This window comes from Coenobita brevimanus, chromosome 80 (assembly GCF_032717465.1).
Source record: "Coenobita brevimanus isolate Jiangsu-jjx chromosome 80, ASM3271746v2, whole genome shotgun sequence".
Classification (NCBI taxonomy): domain Eukaryota; kingdom Metazoa; phylum Arthropoda; class Malacostraca; order Decapoda; family Coenobitidae; genus Coenobita; species Coenobita brevimanus.
Genome location: NC_137033.1, coordinates 17,834,831 through 17,856,286, shown reverse-complemented (window position 1 = coordinate 17,856,286; position 21,456 = coordinate 17,834,831). Strand labels below are relative to the sequence as shown.

The following is a 21,456-nucleotide window of genomic DNA, read 5'->3' as shown; positions in this document are numbered from 1 at the left end:
TGCCAGAGAACACAGGGCTTTTGAGGGGACCACATTCTTGAGAAATTAACCCCTCAAAAAAAATAAATAAATAAGTGGTCAAAAAAATCAAAGGGCCCAGAAAAAATCTCAAATGGACCAGAAGAAATAGAAGGGTTCAGATAAATGCTAATAATTACACGGCAGCCACTAAGGCAGAGAGTCCTACCGTTCCAACCTTCCCAAAAGATATTACCTGCAATAGTCAATGTTACTCTGGATGTCACCCTGTGTGATGACCACAGCTGACTACTGTACAGTAGTCCAGTATGGGTTGCAGCAGGGCTTTCCAGAGGGAAGGCATTATTTCTGGTTCCCAGGAGGCGAAAGGCCTCAGGAACCAGCCCGCTATCCCTGGCCTTCTTTACCGTCTCTATGACTCGGTATTGGAAGACATCATCATCAATGAGGTGCACTCCAAGGCATTTTACGTGGCCATGGGGTGACGTCCTGTCCTTCTCCGGTGTGCAACATACAGTAGATGACTAGAGGATGAAATATATGGAATAACTATGAACAATACTTCACTAACTAAGGTGATGTTATCAACCGACTTAAGTGTAGCCTACCTAAGCGACATATCAAAGTAATAGTAATTATCGCAGGACCGCAAACCGGCTTTCGTATCCCATTATAGTGTATCCTTCGTGGCCATCCGTTTTCTTTCATGTGCCATAGTTACTCTTCGTATAGGGGTAACGTTAAAAAATTCCTAACGTGTTTGTGGAGTACTAGTATGGACTAAAGGCATCAAGATTTTATTATTTTTCTTTATCAGAATTTTCTTAGACCAATTGGGAGTGGCTTTAATTAGCCCTTCAAGAAAGAACTTCCTAAGCCTGCTAGAGTGAACATGCTCATTTCACTTTTACCTTCAGGAGCTTCTGCCTCAAGAGGATGTTGCTACCTCGTAGGTCGTTAGGCGAGGCCACGGCATCGCAGCAACCTTTCTAAAATGCCCGCGACCGGACCTTCCGCCCCGCCACCCCCCACACCACCACCGGGCCACCACCACCCCACCACCCGAGGAGGAGATAACGGTCAGATTAGTGACCCGGGACAAGAGGGTCATCCGACCACCTCTGACCTGGGCCCCTTCTCCCCGCAACTACCTCAACACCAGGTGAGCCCAGACCCGCAACAAGTTATACGGCGGGTTAACCCTCGACAACAGTGGGGTGGGACTGATACGTCAGTCCCTCGTAGTCTTGTGGTGACGACCACAACTTCACCCCAACGGGACAGAAGGTCCCTAGGTGAGCCGCGGGGTGTTTCCACCTACTGCCACCGCGAGCCACGAGGAAGTCCCTTCCTCTGCCGCAGTAACCCACGTGAGCCACGAGGGGCTTGTCTCCTCTGCCACAGTGAGCCACGAGGGCGTAATACCCTCTGCCACTATCAGGACAGGAGGTCCTTTGATGAGGGAAGAGAGCCCTCTATAACAAATAGGGCAGGAGGCCCAATAGTGGATTGTACGGGGCTCACGCCCCTAGCCACTCTAAGGGTAAGAGACCCTCACACACCGCCACAAGTGGGTCCCAGTACCGATCAACCTGGTGCCACGGCAATTATAAAGACAAGAGAGAGAGTCGCCTCTGTGCTACCCTCCATAAGTGTAAGACAGACCACGGCCCCCGTGTGTCCTCTAGAGCCAGCTAACTCCTGCAGGAGTAGCCGGACACCACCCGGGGGAGTTACCCCTAAAGTGTCACCTGAACAGAGGCCTGGTCCCAGTCGGGACCTACCTCCTACCCCCGGGAAATTCTTGTCTTCCCCAGGTACCAGCGGGAGACGAGGCCGCAGCCCACACCTGACGGCGCGTTCCCCGGTAGACTTCCGCAGTCCTCGGACCCCTAGGCGAGCCCGGCAACCCGTCAACGCCGACCTCCCCCTGCCGCAGACCCTACGACGTCAGGCCCGTCTGCTACACCTGTTTGGCCCCAGTCCCTAGGGCCAACACAGACAGGCCTCCCTGCACCGTGACCAGAGGAGGACCTACAACAGGTCGAGACCCCAGGCAAGAGGGTCTCCCTGCACCGTGACCAGAGGAGGACCTACAACAGGTCGAGACCCCAGGCAAGAGGGTCTCCCTGCACCGTGACCAGAGTGGGGACCTACACCTTACAGTGACAAAGTGATATCGCCCCAGAAACTCGGGCAAGAATAGTGACTTCCCCTTCCCTGTACTGATCCAGTGACAGAGTGAACCAGCGGGAATACACCAAAAAGTGTCCGTAAATACCTTCCCCTAACAAAGACTATAAGTTCTGGGTTCATCCGAACAGTGCTATCCCAAAGTCCAATCTAGAGTAGTCCCCCCCCCATTGTCAGTGTACGCACGGGCGAGAGTTGCCGCGCCGAGCCTAAAACAGTGAACTCTAGTGCTCTACCTCCCTTGCTACCTTATAGTAATAATCCCTCCTCGGCTCATCAAGCCCAGACATCTCCATTGCCCCGACACGCTAAGACCTTTTGGACTTTGATACAAGTGAATCCCATCCACTTACGGACTCTTAACCTATTATAAAGCATAATTAAGGAGTGTGTGAATATCCCATATTACATTAACGTAACTCTGTATGTCTGTATCCTCTGTTTATAATACCATCCTATGTGATATTGTTAAGGTGTTGTAATTAAGGTAATAGATGTGTTAAAGGTGGACTGCCTAGTTTTTATGTCCTGTTCCCTTGTTAGTGCATTACTTCCGGTCCGGAAAAAGGACCCCGTTCAGTAGCTAGTGTCTTTAGTACCAGGAGTCGGCCTAAAAACACTCAGCATAACACTTTCATACTGCTGCATATACTCCAGTTGGGATGTGAGTGAATTACAAATTGCTGGGTGATATGCAGTGTAGCCTCGGACCCATGATGATCTGCGACACCGTCCAGGAATTTGTAGAGTTCCCTCTTGAATACCCAAGTCCTTTCGTCCTTGATGGTTCTTAAGCAGCCTTTGAACGGTATCACCCTTTCGTGATCTGCTGTGGTACTCCCGTTAGGCTGTTTTATGGAGGTTAGGCATATTATCATGTTCCTGCTTCCTCTTCTGGGTCTGTGGTTTGGATGGTTCCCATCCAAGTCACCTACAGTAGTAGCTTTCCTGCTTTTACGCTCTCTTGTTCCTGTTGATTTATTCTGCCTCGTATGGGTAGGATGAAAACTAACTTAGCTGGCAACTTGAAAAATAAATTGTGTAGCATAATATTCGAAGAGTATATGGTACCCTAGTCCAAGTCAATGACTCATATGTTAGATCGATCCCCCAGTCTGACTACATTTATGCATCAACTGATCAGAAGGCGGTTGTCAATCTTCGTCAGGGTAGAATGAACACGCTATAATGGCACCTATTTTATCTTAATGGCAAAATATGAGAGTTTACGACAATGTCCCCGTTCCAGGATGGTTCTCCCTTCGCGCATGTCAGCTGGGCGGATAAACAATCTCGCATCGTCTGTCAACACAACAAACATGGCAGCAACCAAGAAAATCGAAGAGGCTCTGGCGCACGTCAGAGAGGCTGAAAAAAGGTACAGTAACCCCCATAAGTTTGACTGTCATGTAATACAAGGATAATATAGGAAATCAATATAGCTTTTGATGATGTCCTTTCAGAAAGATGAAAATATTAAACATAGACTATTGTACCATGACCTGTTTCGTATGAAACCTATTAATAACACATTGTTCATTAAGATACATGATGGTACATTTAGAGCTGATGATACTTTGGGTAAGTGGGTGTGCCCACCATCCATTCACTTTATACAGAGCTGCCTTCATGCGACCCAGCACAGACAAACAATTTGGCATGTCATTCAATGACATGCCAAATTGTTTGCTGTAGTCCAGGACGCTGTTTCTTATGTTGAGTGGTAACCACATAACCAGACAGATGCCTCATGGCCCAGTGAGTGAAGGCACTCCGGCCTGATGTGGCTGTTACAGATTGACATCTGATGGTTGGTTGGGATTTAAAGCCACACCACAGCAAGTGACAGACTTCCCCAAAATGTTCGAACTAAGCACCCAAACTTAGCCTTGGGCTCCAGTCTTCCTTATGGAACAGTGAAGGACTGGGTGATAAGAGATACTTTTTTTTTTTTTTAAATTATTATTATTAATGATTGGCCACAATCATCCAGGTACCCTTGGCAAGTATTTTTCCAAAGCCATTACTTTCACTTTGCAGAAATACAGATGTGGGGTGGGATTCTCAAACATGTTTACAACCAGTGTCATGTTATAACTTGAGAGCTGTTCTTGCAGGAAGAACAAGACAGGAAATTTCTGCACTCATTTCCATATTTTTAGGGGAAAAAAAATTGTATATTTATTATTTGCTTCTGCAGACAGAGCAGGAGACATGAAAAGATTGTACACTCCTCCAATCCATCCTGTTAAACAAATCAGAAGCACAACAGGGAATTGATCATAAATACATTTGAGAATCCCAGCCCTGACAAGAGTGAACAGAGCTTTCAGGGAGAAGATTGTTTGCCTTAGCCTAGTTCATTGAAAAAAAGTTGTAGGTGTACATAATTGAAGGTTTCATCTGGTTGTCAGGCATTCAGAGTTATTGATTAACTGGGTTACTTTAATGTTGGGTGGGTTTCTAATATATCGTTTGTTTGTTTTGCAGTCTCAAAACAAGTTTGCTGAAATGGAAGCCTGACTACGATTTGGCAGCTGATGAATACAATGCTGCAGGTGAAGTATAATATGAAGAAATTGGGAACTATGTAATTTGTGTAGCTACTGTAGGAAATATCATTGAAGGCAGCTACCATGAGAGTGGAAGAAGGGAAACCAGTAACATCACTCACTCTCTGAGGGACTGTAAGTTTTAAATATCAGTTGACTTTTTCTAGTTACCTCAAAAATGCTGGCTTAATGTGACACCCAACAAAGCCAGGCTAAAAGATCCAGTCTAAACTAATTATCTCAAAATTATACAGGCATCCCTTACGATTAATGATTGGGTTGTGATATCGAAAACCATAATGTTAAATGAATGCTTTTTAACATGGGATCAATTGGGATACATAACCAGAGATCTCAGGGGATACTATTGCCCAGCCTAAGTCCAAAACCAACCTAAAGTTCAACAAAACCAAACTGAATTTCAGTTTCATAACCACCTTAACACTACACACAACTCGTTATCTTCGGCACTTACCAAATCTAGATACCAGGCTGGGTCATCACTGTTAAGTCCTCCGTGAAGCTGGAGGACAGCTGTAGCCACATGGCTGCTCTCTTGCTCTTACTCTTACCACAATTAGCACTTGACCTAGGAGAATAGGTTCACAGTTCTGGCTCTCCCTGACTTATTCTCACTTTACAAATGAAAAAATTAAGTATTATCAGTAATGGTTATATATAATGCACTGTTATAATGCTCACTGTTACGATATTAGACCAAGTGGATGGTGGTGTTGTGGACACAGGTTTGGCGACTAGTCATTGACCACATTATTGTACATATATGTCACTTATTTTCACTTTACATATGAAAAATTTTAACTCTTAAAAGGGGGGAGAGGGAGGGGGAGGCAAAGGATGAGGTGGAGGGATGGAGTGGAGAGGTATATGAGAGAGGTGGATGTGAGCTGGAAGCAGTGCAGTGAAATGGTGGGAGATGGGGCAACATGGAGGCGATTTGTTTGTGGCCACCCCTTATGGGATTAAGGGATCTGGCAATAGATAGAGAGACAGAACTCTTAAAATGCACACATCATATTTAGCATAATTAGGGAACAGTACCACAATATCACAGCACATGTTTAAGGCAGTGATGGCCATAGGGTGGGCATTAGTGCACAGATTTTTTTTTTTTTTTTTTTTTCCTTCTTGTTATTGATACCTACATTGCAGTACAGTATCAGTGTTAATGCACCTGGGATCATGGTTGTACAAGATGTGATGATTATCAGTGAGAAACAACAGGATGCAGAACAGTGCTGCAAGCAAATGTAAGATGAGAGCAATGAATGAGGCAATAGGAGTGAGGAGAAAAGGCATTGGGAGGGAGGGAAGGAAGATGCTGATGAGCATGGGTGTTTTAGTACACACACAGAGGTAAAAAACTGAGTTCAACACATGGCATCTTGTGGCAGAAAAGGGGTGACAAAAGATTAGAAATGTTAAGCAAAATAATGTTAACTGAAATATCATTAAGCAAGGAATGCCTGTAACTTCTGTTTTAAAATCCTGATATGATAACAGAATCATAACCTTTTCCTTTGTATATGTTGGGAATGTTAGTCAAAATACCATGGAGGTAATGATAAAGTATTGAGTAAAATATGCTTAGAAAATTTGGCAGTGAAAAGTCAAGAGAGGGAGTGATAACAGGAATTAATAGTGACATGGGGCTGAGGCTGAAAATTTTGAGTATTACTGGTACAATCCAAAGTCAGCCAAAAATTCATGAAACTGAAATCAGCCCTTTTGAAATTCACAGTCCAAACTAGAATAATTTTGAAATGCTATATGACATCGCAGGCACATGGTCATGATTTTTCAGGGGGGTGGGGTGGCAAAGCGAGTTCAGGAATGTCTTTTTCATTTTACTCCTGCTATTTCCTGACAGTTTTATTCATCTTAAGATAGACTTCCCAAACTGGTAAGAGCAAGAGTAAATTGAAAAGGATGTTAAACAGATTCAGGGAGTCAAACAACATGAATCTATCAAATTTGAACAGAGGCATATGTTGAACCTGTTGAATTATCCATGGCTCACAATGGAGCCTCAGAGTTTTGCACACATACACCCTGCTTGACATTTCAAACTTACCAGCATACAATCAATGTTGTGTACAGGACAGTGTAGGAAATTTTGAAGGAAAAGCAGGGCTTGTACCATAAGAGTAAGTAGAACAAGATATCATAATTGATGATGCCCTTCCTTGGTACAAGTATGGGGAGATGTCAGCTAACGTATTTACTGTCTTTCATGATGCTGGGTGTTGCTGCTGGTGTGTCATTCAGCCACTTGCTACAAGACTGCCAAGCAGTATACTCAGTGCCGAGAGTGTCTGCTGAAGGCTGTTGAAAACTACAAACTCAACCGATCGTATCCTTTACTGTGGAAGTGTTAGACTTGTTTGGTATTAGTTTGATGTAAAACTCATAAAAATTCCATCTATCACGAGAGGTGTTAATTTTACATTTCGTGGTACATAAAACAGTTCTTTTGCATTAGGTTATTTTATATATATATATAATTAGAGCTCTACAATTTGGCCTGTCCTTCCTTAACATTAGTATATCAGATTCTTCTCAGCTGGCAAGTGAGTACTGTAACTAGCTGGAAAACTTTGTTAAAGTGTACTGTACCCTGGTTGTAGGCTGAACTAGTCAGTGTTATCAAGTTGCTGTTAGTGCTAATATAAAAATTTTAGTTATAGCTACTGTATTTATGGTAGGTATGGTGCCCACTATCACCTCAGTATAATGGTACCTACAAATGAGTCCGCAATGAGTGATGCAGAAAATGGTTTCCAGCATACGGTACTAAACTAGTTATTTTGCTTTGTGGTTACCCATAAAATCTATCCCTTGGTTAGGAAAGAATATTGCCTCTGTATTCCCTGCATGCTAAGTAGGTAAATAGGGATTGGTATGGACTAAGACACCATCAGCTCTCAAAATCTCCCTCACAGTGCATCTGAATAGTGTTGGATCTTAATCTTCAGCCAGCCCTGGGGAACCAGCAGAACTTGGCAAACTCATGGCTACGTGTGAGAGTGTAAAAGTATAGTTTATGTGAAAATAAGGTGCAAAATAATGTGATAGCACTGTATGAGATAAAGATGAGAGGGAGTGAAATGGATAGATAGGAAGGTGTGAATTGTGTAGGGTCAGATAAGAGCATAGCTTATATGAACCAAATAAAAGAGAGGGGCAGTGTTGATGAATGGTGAATGGTAAAGTGGAAAGAAAGAGTGTAAATGTATCAAGGTGCCTACAGTGTATGTCAAGTTTGAGTTCATGAAAATAGCACAGATTATTGTTCATGCCTATTATCATGAAGGTGTGGAAAAGAAGGGCAGACATTGTGACCAACTAGAAAGTGATAGGCCAGATGTCAGGGATATATAAGGAAGTATTCTCATTGGTGCAGGAGAATATGTAGCTCATCTTCCTTGGTTCTATTTTACAAATTACATCTTACTACAGTGCTCGTCAGAAGTATTCAGCGATGTCCGCCGGGCGCGCAATACTTATGGCCCAAAAAGAATCACCCCATTTTTGGGGGTAAGAATTGAGCCACAAGTTTGAGCTCCAAGCATGACGTCACGGTAGCCTGAGGCCTTCTGACGCGCTGGTTGGTTCCCGCCTCAGTTGCCCACGGGCTGCCTGAGAGAGAGGAACTCCGCCGAGTGTCCCTCTCAAATTGCGCCATTTTTTACCGAGTGTCCCGCAGTGTTTTGGCCTTCAAAACTTTGTTATGGCACCTATCCGTGAACTATCGAGTGAAATCATATCCCAGATCATTGCTCTAAAGGAGGCAGGCCACCAGACAAAGGAAATTAGTGAATTGGTTGGTGTGGGACGATCGACAGTGCGTCGTTGGTGTGCGCGGTTTCGGGAGGAAAACAGTGGTGAAGTTCCCACAAAGAAACCGAGGTCTGGTAGGCCTAGGAAAACTTCCCCAAGGTCTGTTAATGTTTTAAAACGTGCAGTGGAGTTTAATCCTTGTGTGAGTGCAAGGAAAATTAAGGAGAGCAACCCAGAAGTGTTTGGTGAGGTGTCAGTGAGAACAGTGTCTCGTAGGGTGCATGAGCTTGGTTACACAAGTCACAGGCCTGTGAAAAAGCCTCTTCTCTCTAGCAGCCAGAGAATTCGTAGGCTTGCCTTTGCTAATAAATATCTAAATTGGGGTGAGGAGCAATGGTTGTCAGTGTTGTGGTCTGATGAGGCAACGTTTAGTGTTACCTGTAACAGAGGAGCATGCAAAGGTAGTGACCAACTTGACCCACGGTATGTAGAAAGCACAGTTAAACATCCTGATTCACTCATGGTATGGGGTTGTTTTTCAGGGAAGGGTTTGGGGAAGCTTGTTGTACTTCCCAAGAACCTCAGAGTGAATCAGGATGTTTACCTGGAGCTTCTGTGTGATCATTTACCAGACTCCTTCGAGCTAACAGGTGCACGAGTGTTTCAGCAGGACGGTGCACCTGCTCACAAGGCCAAATCGGTCACCAATTGGCTTCGTGACTGCGAGGTATCATTCATGACAGACTGGCCAGGAAATAGCCCAGACCTCAACCCGATTGAAAACCTCTGGTACCTCGTAAAGAAGAGTCTCCAAGGGAAGGACGTGAGCTCTCTGCCTAAGCTGGAAGCCGCCATTCGTGACTCCTGGGACAAAATACCCCTCCAGCACCTCAGGAGCCTCGCCCTTTCACTTCCAAGACGTCTCAGGTCCGTGAAGAAACGTAAAGGCTACCCTACGAAGCACTAAAGGTAAATAAAATGCATTATTTATATGTTTTTTCAATGTTGAAAGGTTTGTTTCTCAGGAGGGACGCAGGGCGCCCCATACTTCTGACGAGCACTGTATACTGTATTTCATTATGATGTCAGTGCAAAGTATATCAGTACTGTATATAAAAGACCCCAGTGTAAATAGCTTTCAAGGGAGCATCTATTTAAATAATACCCTATCTCAGTGAGGGAGAGATGCTGTAAGGTCCCACACACCAGCAAGAATATGGCTGAAAGTGTATTTCTGACAGGAGACATGAATGGGAAGTTGACACTGGCCCTGGGTATGATGTAAAGGGTCGTCTTGGAATACCAAGGGAGAACGATACTAGATGGTGACAGAGGGTCATAATGTGAAAGATTATTCATTAGTGCCGAAGTACATAAGTATACATGGTATAGATAGACAGGAGAGATGTTGAAAAAAAAGAAACAAATATATAGGAAGAAGTAAAATTACTGAAGAGGTTGTTGGAAAGGTGCCAGGAGTGGGAAAAGATCATTACACAATTCCAGGTAGAAACATAATGCTTGTCATTCACAGATAAGTTGGTGCTGTTATCTGTTGTGTGTGAAAGCCACCATGTTGTAGGTAGCATTAGAATAAGCATGATTAGCATTAAGCAAAGGTAAGAAAAAGGAATATCTGCATTTATGTCTGAGAGGGTAACCTCCATAATGTACATGCTATACTCAGATGGTTCCTTGCCATGGAAGGAACAGTCAAAGACATTCACCCTGAGGCAATTCCAGTCCACAGAGTTCCATTATCCTATTTGATGCCACTTATGGGGAGGATCCACAGAGTTTACTGGAGCAGGACAACAGATTATTGAAATATTATTGTTAACAGAGACACCCAGAAAAGGATTGACAGAGTAAACTGATAGAATAGTTGTAAGAAAAAGATCATTTATGTTGGAACTCACCAAAGCAGTCATGGGTACAGATACTGTGCTGTATGAGCTGCTGTTGGTCATTCTGTCTTTGTCAGTATTTTTATTAGTCCATATTATGTCCACTGCATAACTAGACCTTCTTCTTAGGTGAGTACCAGATCAATGGAGAAAGCCAAAGATGATAGCTAAGATTTCAGAGAAAGAAGTGGAGAGAATATATCCATTTTCAAGGAAAGAAAGTCAAAGAATTGTGAATAGTCAGTAGATTTAAGGGATAAGTAAACAGTACATTTTAGATATTTACAGAATATCCGTAGCCAGAGCGTTGTGCAGGTATATGCAACAGCCACCTTTGACTTTAAGATGACTATAAAGAAAGGATAAAGAGTAGAGGCTGATGATCGGCCCTACCATGCCAAGTTTTGGTGAGGGTAAGACAAGGTTTATAGATATGAAAATTATTTGTGAGGTAGTTTGGGAAAAGACCACCACAAATACCTATATGACAGATATTGATGGAAAGTGAGTCAGAACATAAACCAGGCCATCTCCAGGACAGGGGCAGAGTGTGGGGGTTTGCTTACCATGTATAATATCTCCACCCTTGGAAACTAATAGGCTGGATGTAGAGATGTTATTTCTATTGATATAAGAAAAACGGACTAGGCATGGAGTCTGGTGTAAATTAGATTGTCAGAGGATAATGTAGGAAGAGATGCTGGGCTGTCAACCAGTCACTTTGCATACCAAGGCTAATTTGAAGCCTTTATAGTAAGCTTCAGCATCTTTTTATCCTTCCTCTCTCAGTCATGATGTCAGCCACAACGAAAGTCATAAAAGCACAGTCCAAAGCAAATTGTTAGACACAATTACTAACTTTTGGAAAATTATTTATGTACGAGTGAAGTGCAGTGTGTATTAGTGTGTATGTGCTATTTCAAAGCAGGAAAAGGCAGTTCGAAGCTGTCGCACAGTTCATACAATCACGAGTGAGTTGAGAGAGGTACATACTATGATAGGCAAGATGCAAATGGAGAGTTATTCAGTTAAGAGAAGAGGGGAAAGGAGAGGAGAGGAGGGAGGAGCTTGTTTGGTATTTCAACCATTCTGATTTGTGTGTGGTTCGAGACGCGTAATAGGCCTTTGAAAATACTGCATATACTTAGTAATATATTTCTTACGATCAGTACTTTTTGTTAAGTACTGAGCATTTCAAGCTTTCCCATAAATTTTCTGAGTAATTTCAGTCATGCAGTGTGTTTAATCGGTGTTTTTCAGTACATCTCTCTCTCTCTCTCTCTCTCTCTCTCTCTCTCTCTCTCTCTCACTCACACACTTTTGTATATTCTAATGCCCTTTAAAAGACAAGTGATTTGTCGTGGGATACACTCATAAAGCTTCCATTGAAGAAAACTTGCCTTCAGGTTAGTAATGTTGAGCATGCAATTCCACATTCAAGTATGTTCACTTTCATATTCACATATATTCACCTTCACATCCAGTTACTCATTCATCTCCACATCTAACTGCATATTCAACCACTCGCCTTCACATTCAACTCCACATCCATCATCACATTCAGCTTTGCACTCACCTCCACATTCACCTTCACAATTAGCTCCACGTTCACTCACACCTTCACATTCAGCTACACATTCACTTACACCTTTCCTTTCACCTCAGCATTCAACTCCACATTCACATGCACCTTCATAATCACTACACCATTCCACTCCACATTCACTTACATCTTCCCAGTCACCTCAACATTCACCTCTACATTCACACCTTCAGTCACCTCCTTGGTATTATTCTGGCAAACATCAGTCTTATTAACCCTGCTGTACAGTAAGGCTCTGAATAGTATCTTAACAGATATCATTTCTGTATTGTTATGTCTTGCTATACATTGTGATGCTGGAGAGGGATGCCTTCACTTGGTGGCACTGATATAACTGAGCAGTGGAGTTGTGTGGTCATACAGACACCCTTCACTTCCCTCCATATCCCCTAAAAGGAGGATGGTGCACTGCTCATTATTTACTGCACTGTATGCTATCTTCTCACTTATCAGATGCCTGGAACAGGCTGCTCTGGTCAGCAAGGAGCTTGGAGACATGGAGTCTATATTCAAGTTTTGTGAGCGTGCAGCCTGCATGTACCAAGAGCATGGGATCCCCGACACAGCTGCCCTTAGTCTGGACAAAGGTGCCAAGATGATTGAGAACCAGCTCCCTGAAAAAGCACTACATATGTATGAGCACGCTGTTGACATTGTTATGGTAGGTGCTTATCCCCTTGAGTCCAGGGATGTACTGTACTGTACTGTTAAATTCACTCCTCCTATTTCCTGATTATTTTATTCTTGTAAAGGAGAGACTTTTTGAACTGAAGAGGTTAGATACAGCCTTCAATAAGCCCCTCACTGCTAAGCATCATTTCAAAGGTAAATTTAATCATGTGGAGGTAGCAAGAGTAAAACAAGGTAATATGTCATCATACCAAAGGAATTAAGAACAAGCTGTAGATGTCTTTAGTATAAACTGCTGGGCATTCTCATGACAGGTTCTACCACATTAATATTTTTCCTTTTCTATTTTGATGCTTACTGTCCCATGTGAAACACAGAGAAATTGGATGAGGATGGCAGTGATGATAGCAGTATGAGACAGGATTTCCATGTGACACAGACTTTAATGTGAGCATAATACTAACATAAAGCTCTTCCCCAGACTGAGGATCGACCTAGGCAGGCAGCTGAATACCAAAGCAGAGTGTCACGCATCAATGTGAAACTCCAGAAGTAAGTTTTGTGCTTCTGTTGCATAGACTAGAAAAGAGGCTGACCAGTTGTATTCCTGAAACTGATATTGGCCCATGGTTGTAGGCATGTGTGACATTAGTAATCTTTAATATTACCTCATAGGCAAGCACTACCAAGTTGTCTTAATTATTAAACTTTTCCTCAACAGATATGATGCCGCAGTTGATGCTATAAGGAGAGAAATATGTTATCATCAAGCAGGGGAAAATAATCGTAAGTTCCAAAGAATTATCCTTGTAGTTCAAGTTGCAGAATTTCCCTGCCCTTCAGGATCTGCTTCCATGCATGAATGAATATTCTCTAGGAGAATTCCATTTCATACAGCCTCTCCTCCTCACCACTCTCTCTTTCTCTATCTATCTGTATCTATCTCTATGGGGGTGGGGGAGGATAAAGATATGTGTGGTGCATTTTAGAGGAATGTGGACAACTTCCAAGGAACACTGTCTTTGTACCCAGTTAGTCATTGGTTTTCACTGATGAAGTTTACTCTCATAAAACTGAAGAATCACAAGGCTAATAATAAACAGATACTCTGTAGGATATTAGCGTTCTACATAGGGCTGTACCTCATCAGAAATACTCGTATAGTACAGCAAACCCTTGACAAATATGTAGTGTGGGAGCTGTTCTGAATTACCTTGTTTTCTGACTTAACTGTAATATCTTTTCAGTGGACTCCCAGAAAATAGACAAGGCCTCAGATTCTGACATCAATAAATGAATTTTTGTTCTAATACCTGATTCATTCATACACTCCTACAGAGTAGGCCTACAATATAAATGTAAGTTATAAAAAACTAAAATAACTACATTGCAATGTAAACTGTAGGGAAGAGTAATCAGCATGCACACTCATATCCACTGCAGACATAGCCAGCATAATCAACTATCTCTATCTCTATAGCCCGACGCCCTAATCCCGCAAAGGGTGGCCGCAGACAAAACGCCTCCAAGTCACTCTGTCACCCACCATTTGACTCCCCTCCCCCCAACTCACCCCCCCCTCCCTCATATACCTCTCAACTCCATCCCTCCACCTCATCCTCGGTCTACCCCTCCCTCTCCCTCCCTCCACCTCACCTACATACACCCTCTTAGTCAGTCTTTCATTCTCCATCCTCTCCACATGTCCAAACCACCTCAGTGTATTTCTCCTAATCTTTTCAACCACATCCACATCTACCCCACAACGTTCCTTCACTTCTTCATTCGTCAACCTGTCCCTCCATGTCACTCCACATGCTCCTCTCAAGTAACTCATTTCCACTGCTCTCACTCTTGACTTGTTCCCCTCTTGCAAGGTCCACGCCTCGCTTCCATACGTCAGGGTAGGGATCACAATACCATCATGCAGTGACTTCTTAACTTCCATACTCACCTCCCTATTTCTCATCACTGCTTTCAGTGTGCCAACAACCTTCCTTCCCTGCTGTACCCTTTCACGTACTTCATCCCCCAAAGTTCCATCCTTACTCATCACACTACCCAAGTACTTGAATGCACTCACATTCTCCATATCCTCACCATCCAACCTCACTTCACACACTCTGTGACTTCATTCCTCTCAAACACCATAACTTTACTTTTGTTTACATTAACTTTCAGCTTCCTCCTCCTACACACTGTCCCAAATTCATTCACCAAACCTTGCAACTCCCATTCATCTTCACTCAACAATACTGTATCATCAGCAAACAGCAACACCGGGAGCTTCCAAATCTCACCCTCATTCATTAGGGCCACCCCCACATCCACTGCCCTACCTTGTACCTCCTTTACGACCCCATCCATATATATATTAAACAGCCATGGAGACATTACACACCCCTGTTTCAGTCCCACATTGAGATCAAAGAACTCACTCAGCTCACCATCCACTCGCACAGTAGCCCTAGCTCCCTCGTACATACTCTTCACAGCACTCAACAATTTCCCCTCCACTCCATATATTCTTAATACCTTCCACATACCTTTCCTATCTATTCTGTCATAAGCTTTCTCCAAGTCCATGAAGGCAGCGTACACTTTCCTTCCCTTCTCTAGATACTTCTCCACTAAACATCTTAGAACAAATATCTGATCTACACACCCTTTTCCCTTCCTAAATCCCCCTTGTTCTTCTCCAACTAGCTCCTCTGTCATATGCCTAACCCTATCAATGAGTATTCTACCATATATTTTACCAGTCACACTAAGAAGGCAAATACCCCTATGGTTACCACATACTTCTCTCTCCCCTTTTCCTTTGTACAGAGGAACAATTATACCTGATTTCCAGTCCTCTGGAACCCTTCCCTCTTCCCAAGCCAATCTACACAACTTCCATATCCACTCCACAACAATCTCACCCCCATACCTAAGCATTTCACCACACACTCCATCAATTCCTGGGGCCTTTCCCAGCTTAATCTTCTTCATCGCTTCCACTACTTCCGACCTACTGATCTCTTCTTCCCTCCTCTCATCTCTTCTTCTCCCAGCCATTCCCCAACCACTTATACTCACACTGCTCTCACTCTCTACATTCAACAAATCCTCAAAGTGCTCCTTCCATCTCCTCAATTTCTCTCTTTTCTTCACCAACAATCTATTATTCCTATCTTTCACTCCCCTAATCAACTACACTACATAATATCTGGTATAACCCTTCCATAGTGAAGACTTGACATGTTTGGTTAATGGCTAAAGAATTTTAAATAGTTGAATTAAAAGAGAGGCAGACAGCACAGATAAATTCAGAGACTGACATATTACCTGGAGATAGAATGGAGCAAATTCAAGACCCTGAAGACAAGAACATTAAAGAACATCACCTGAATTTCTAGGACACCTATAGTCCAGCAAGGTCCAGTAAGCTAACTCCTTTAGTCTGGAAACATTTTTTGTTGTTTTATTCTTGCTTCTGGGCAATTTTTTTTTCCAAGCTGCATCTACCTCCTCTAGCTTTAAGTCTCTCCAATGCTGAATAATCTGAAGGTAAAATAATAAAATAAGTCATAGGAATTAAATGATTTCCTGCATGAGGTATGGACTGTTGCAGAGGAAGTAGAAGAACACTTTGTTTTACAATAATCGAATTAACACCACATTTGCATCACTTGCCAACAGCTGCAATCGGCAGGCTAGCAGTGGCGCTTGTGTTGGTACAGCTGGCAAGAGGTGACTGTGTGGCAGGAGAGAAGGCATTCAGAGAGTGGGGAGCCTACTGTGAGCAGGAAGAGGTGAGGATTATTATTTCATTATTGTATACATCCTTCTGTGACTGCAACACTCTCCCTCCAACATTAGGTCTTCACATTTATCTTGTACCACTCTACTTTTTCCCACCTTAGTTGATGTAGAGTTATACATACTCTGTAGTTGATGTAGAGTTATAAATACCCTATAGTTGATGTAGAGTTATAAACACCCTTCCCTCAGCTTTTAAGGCCTGAGAGTACTTTCCATAACCCCACAAATGCTAAAATGCTGTTTGTGGTCACAGATCTCTCTTCGTAGTTGGTCTCTCTCTCTCTCTCTCTCAAACAATTTTTTTTCTGCAAAAGCCTGACTTAAAACTACTTTATATTACCATATTTTGTGTTGCACTTATTGTATTATTTTTTATAACCTTTTTTGATGTTGCATTGATGATGTGTGTGATATTGTGGAATTTGGGTTAAGGTAGTGTTGCTTTTCAGGTGCATACACTGGAGATGTTGATTCAGGCATTTGATGAAGAGGATGGGGATATGGCAGTACGAGCTCTCAACTCCCCCTTTATCAAACACATGGATGTGGAGTATGCCAAACTTGCACGCAGTCTCCCTGTACCTAAATGTTCACAGGTAAGGTATATTTGAAAAGTTGATAAATTAAGAAATGAAGAAAGAGACTTAAAGAGTCATTGAGGTTTGGAGGGAGGTTGTATTTTAGGTTATATTTTGGGAAGCTTAGAGAAAAAGGAAGAGATTATTAGGGGGAAAAAAAAAAAAAAAAAAGGAAGTTGGGCAAACTTCACAAAAAATTATAAAGCAACAAGTATTGTGATATGATTTAAAAAAAAAAAAATTAATCACACTGGAGGAGAAATGGAGGGTAATGATTACTGTGCTGTGTTGTCGGAGGAAATTTCAGTGACTAATTTACCGTATGCATTTACCTGCTGATGTGGAATAATGTTGTGGCTTAAGGCTAATCAGAATATGAACCTAGTTGAGCTGTAGGCTGCAGCTGCCCTTCTGCAATTCACATGTCTCTTTTCAAGGGATAGGGAGGGAGTTGACAGACGTTTGTGTATCTGAGGAGCAATTTTTACATATTGAGAATACCTTAATGAGTTTTGAGTGACAGACAGTTTGGGGATATGGTATATTGTGTTGAACTGTTAGCTGTGACGGTACTGGTGAGGGGAGAGATAGAAAACAGTAATCATTTGTAGCAGGCAGGAAAGAAGGGTATCAAAGAAAGAAACAAGATTCTTTCAACACTATCTATCTCAGTCCTGTAAGGGGTGGCCACAAACAAATCGCCTCCATGTCGTCCTGTTCCCTGCTACTTCACTGCCTTCCCCCCGGCTCACTTACCCCCCTCTCATATACCTCTCCACTCCATCCCTTCATTTCATTCTTGGCCTCCCCCTTCCTCAGTCCTCCCTTTATCTCACTCACATACACACTCCTTGTGAGTCTCTCACACTCCATCCTTTCCACATGGCCAAACCACTTCAGTGTATTTCTCCTAACGCATTCTATCACATCCACATCCTCACCACAACGCTCCTTCGAATCCCCATCTGTCAGTCTGTCTCTCCAAGTAACTCCACATGCTCCTCACCAATAACTCATTTTCCCTGCCATCGCTCTTGACTTGTGTCCTCCCAACAAGGTCCAAGCTTCATTTCCATACGTTAGAGTTGGTGCCGGTATCACAGTATTATCATGCAGCGACTTCTTTACTACATCCATGGTCTTTTCTCTGTTGCTTATCACTGCTTTCAAAGAACCAACAACCTTTCTTCCTTGTCTTAACCTTTCAAGCACTTCATCCCCCAAACTTCCATCTTTACTCATCACACTGCCCAAGTACTGAAATGCATTCACATTTTCCATTTCCTCATCATCCAGCCTCACTGTACATTCAGTGAATTTATTTCTCTCGAAGACCATAACTTTACTCTTCCCTACACTTACCTTTAGATTCCATTTCTTACACACTCACCCAAACTCATTTACTACGCCTTGTAGTTCCCTTTTGTCTTCACTTAACAATACAGTATCATATGCAAACAGCAGTACAGCACAGGAAGCTTCCAGATGCTGCTCTCTCTCATTAGGGCCGCTCCAGCATCCACTGCCCTACCTTGAACCTCTTTTATAACTCCATCCATGTATAGATTGAACAGCCATGGAGACATGACACATCTCTGTTTCAATCCAACATTCAGACAGAAAAATTCGCTCATTTCATTATCCACACACACTGCAACCTTAGCACCCTCATACATACTCTTCATGGCATTTAACAACTTCCCATATACCGGTACTCCATATATTCTTAATATTTTCCACATTCCTTGTCTGTCCACACTGTCATATGCTTTCTCCAAATTCGTGAAGGCCACATACAACTTCATTCCCATCTCTTGAAACTTTTCCACAAAAGACCTAAGAATGAACATCTGATCTACGCAGCCTCTTCCCTTCCTATAACCTCCCTGTTCATCTCCAACTATTTCCCTAACTCTGTCAATAAGTATCCTCTCTTATTTCCCTAACTCAGTCAATAAGTATCCTACCAAATACTTTTTCTATTACACTGAGAAGACAAAAGCCCCAGTGATTAGCATACACTTCTTTTTTCCCTTTTCCTTTGTACAGGGGAATAATTATACATGACTTCCAATCCTCTGGGACTCTATCTTCCTCCCAGGCCAATCTGCACATCTTCCATATCCACTTTACTACCGTACTCTCTCTCCCTTCCCCATACTTCAGCATTTCATCACACACTCCATCAATTCCTAGGGCTTTCCCTATTCTGACTTTCTTCATTGCTTCCACTACTTCCATCCTACTGATCCCTTCCTCCATTCTCAACCCCCTCCTTCTCCCTGCCATTCCCCAGCCACTTACACTCGCATTACTTTCATTCTCTGTGTTTAAGAGTTCCTTAAAGTGTTTTCACCATCCGCTCACTTCTTCTCCCTTCTCCACTATCAGTCAGCCTGGTTTATCTTTCACTCCTCTATACTAACTTCTCTGTCACCCTGTCCAACTCTCTGTACCTCCTTCCAGAACATTTTCTTACATTCCCTCCACTTTACACTCAGATTCCTTCAAAATTCCTCATCCGCTCTCTTTTTTCTCTCTCTTACTAATTTTTTCACCTCTCTCTTTTTCTCTACATATAACTCTCGCTTCCGTCTCTCAGCTTCCTCCATGACCCTGCTTCCCATCCACTCACTATGGCATAAGCTTTCTTCTTTTGCACCACATCTAGTCTCACCTCTCCATTCCACCATCCTGTTCCTTGCACACTCTTACCTCTTTTCATGCACCACCTCACATGCAGCACAGATTTGTTCTGTGAATAGCTTGCACACATTTTCCACCTCCCCCATCGGCTCTAAATCATAATTACTCATTCACTCCTCCACTTTTCTCTTATACTCTCCCTTTTTTTTCATACTCTTGCTACCTTTCTACTCTCCTTATATGGATTACTTCCTCCTGTCCTTTCCTCCATCTATTCCTCCATCGCACTTGAACCTTGACTTTCACCACCACCAAGTGGTGGTCCGAAAGTCCACTCTCCCAACCTCTGTATGCTCTTGCATCTATTATATACCTTCTTATTCTCTCAGCAACACACACTTAAGTCAATCATTACCTTCCGTTCATTCAGTTCATCACCCACCCTTCTCATTACTTGCCATGTATATCTGTGTATCATTTTGAGTCTAAATAGGGTATTGGCTATCACCAACCCCTCCCCACACAAATGTCAACTAGAGCACATGGAGGAAGATTATTTGTTGGAAGGGAAATGGCAAGCATGGAAGCTGTTAAAATTCACTGTATAAAACTGTACCACCTTGCATGTGTGTGTATTAATACACTGAATCAGTCTAAAACTGCTCTTATACTATTCATACCGTGCATTTTCTTATTCACTGCAAAGTTTACAGATACCATGTATGTATTATGATTTGCACAGGACACAAGGAAACCAGGTGTGACTGACACATACCCACCCTATACCTCGGCTAATGCTGATGTAGATTCTGTAACGAAGGGTATGGGCAACGCGTCAGTTTCAGGGGTATGTATTAAAGCTTCTTGTCTGTTGGGAATGGCCAGGAAGATGTAATGTGAGAATTTGTGGGAGAGATATACATGATAAAGGTGATGGTGATGATGATGATGATGATAATGAATGTCTCTGTCTTGCAGGGTGATGATGATCTGGACTTGTGCTGAAGAGATTGAGGGATATTATGAGTGGCACCATCAATTTAAACCAAGGAGGCAGGACACTTCCTAAGAGAGGACACTTCACCTGCCTGGTAGAACTTGTGGGTCAGTAGCCAGGGAGGAGGAGAGCTGATCTTGAAAGGATTATAATTAACACTGCATTCCAACAGTTCCCACTAATAGTACGGTATGTTGAGTCGCCAGCTTGGGGGTGAACAAACTTAGGATTTCAAAAATTCACTTATTATTTTTCTCATTTCACATACAGGTGTCAGTTTTGAAAACATTTTAGTTTTGTTAAAACAAGACTGGACAGGTGTTTAGCATATTGCATAATAGTTGGGTGAATTAAAGGTTTAATTATAGTTTAATGATGATACAAATACTTGTTATTTAATTTCTAAAAACCTCAGAGTTTATTTTCCAGGTATATGTTAATTGAAGAATTAGTCAGGAGTTCAAGGAGGGAGGGAGGGAGGGAGGGAAACTGCTGATGCTGTTTTTTCAGAAAGGTTGGCTACAAGGATGCACAAGTAAACAGAGGCTGTTGATGTGATTATCACTGAAAGGTCTGCTGAGCCAAGAATAAAGAGGAAAGTTTGAAAATTTGCTATTCAGATTTGTGAGGCAAAGGTATAGTTCTAAACTAGAACATGTGATGTAGCTGTCTTTATCTTGGCACTGTACTGTGAGGGAATGTTTAAAACTACAGTACTGTTTGAAGAAGTTAAATGTTATTGTCAACTATGTCACAAGCTGGA

The 21,456-nt window shown here is 42.6% G+C and overlaps 1 protein-coding gene across 2 annotated transcripts; it reads left to right on the top strand.

The window, feature by feature from the left end:
• Nucleotides 1-3,463: 3,463 nt before the first annotated feature.
• On the top strand, nt 3,464-21,154 carry gammaSnap1 (gamma Soluble NSF attachment protein 1). Of its 2 annotated transcripts, XM_080279866.1 has the most exons (11): nt 3,464-3,550; nt 4,663-4,730; nt 7,014-7,098; nt 7,298-7,315; nt 12,489-12,696; nt 13,147-13,217; nt 13,387-13,451; nt 16,350-16,462; nt 16,922-17,068; nt 20,439-20,543; nt 20,675-21,154. In XM_080279866.1, exons 1-11 carry the CDS (start codon nt 3,492-3,494, stop codon nt 20,699-20,701), a joined length of 966 nt encoding a protein of 321 aa, XP_080135992.1. In that variant the 5' UTR covers nt 3,464-3,491; the 3' UTR covers nt 20,702-21,154. The 2 variants fall into 2 exon arrangements, with proteins under 2 accessions (XP_080135992.1, XP_080135993.1); XM_080279867.1 differs by lacking the exon at nt 7,298-7,315 and having other exon boundaries at nt 7,014-7,116.
• Nucleotides 21,155-21,456: the final 302 nt, after the last annotated feature.

Bases quoted from the DNA above. Each gene is read 5' to 3' on its own strand.
- gammaSnap1 (XM_080279866.1), top strand. From the start codon at position 3,492: ATGGCAGCAACCAAGAAAATCGAAGAGGCTCTGGCGCACGTCAGAGAG. The intron at 12,697-13,146 runs GTAGGTGCTTAT...GCTCTTCCCCAG, and splicing joins ACGCTGTTGACATTGTTATG to ACTGAGGATCGACCTAGGCA. The intron at 13,218-13,386 runs GTAAGTTTTGTG...TTTCCTCAACAG, and splicing joins ATCAATGTGAAACTCCAGAA to ATATGATGCCGCAGTTGATG.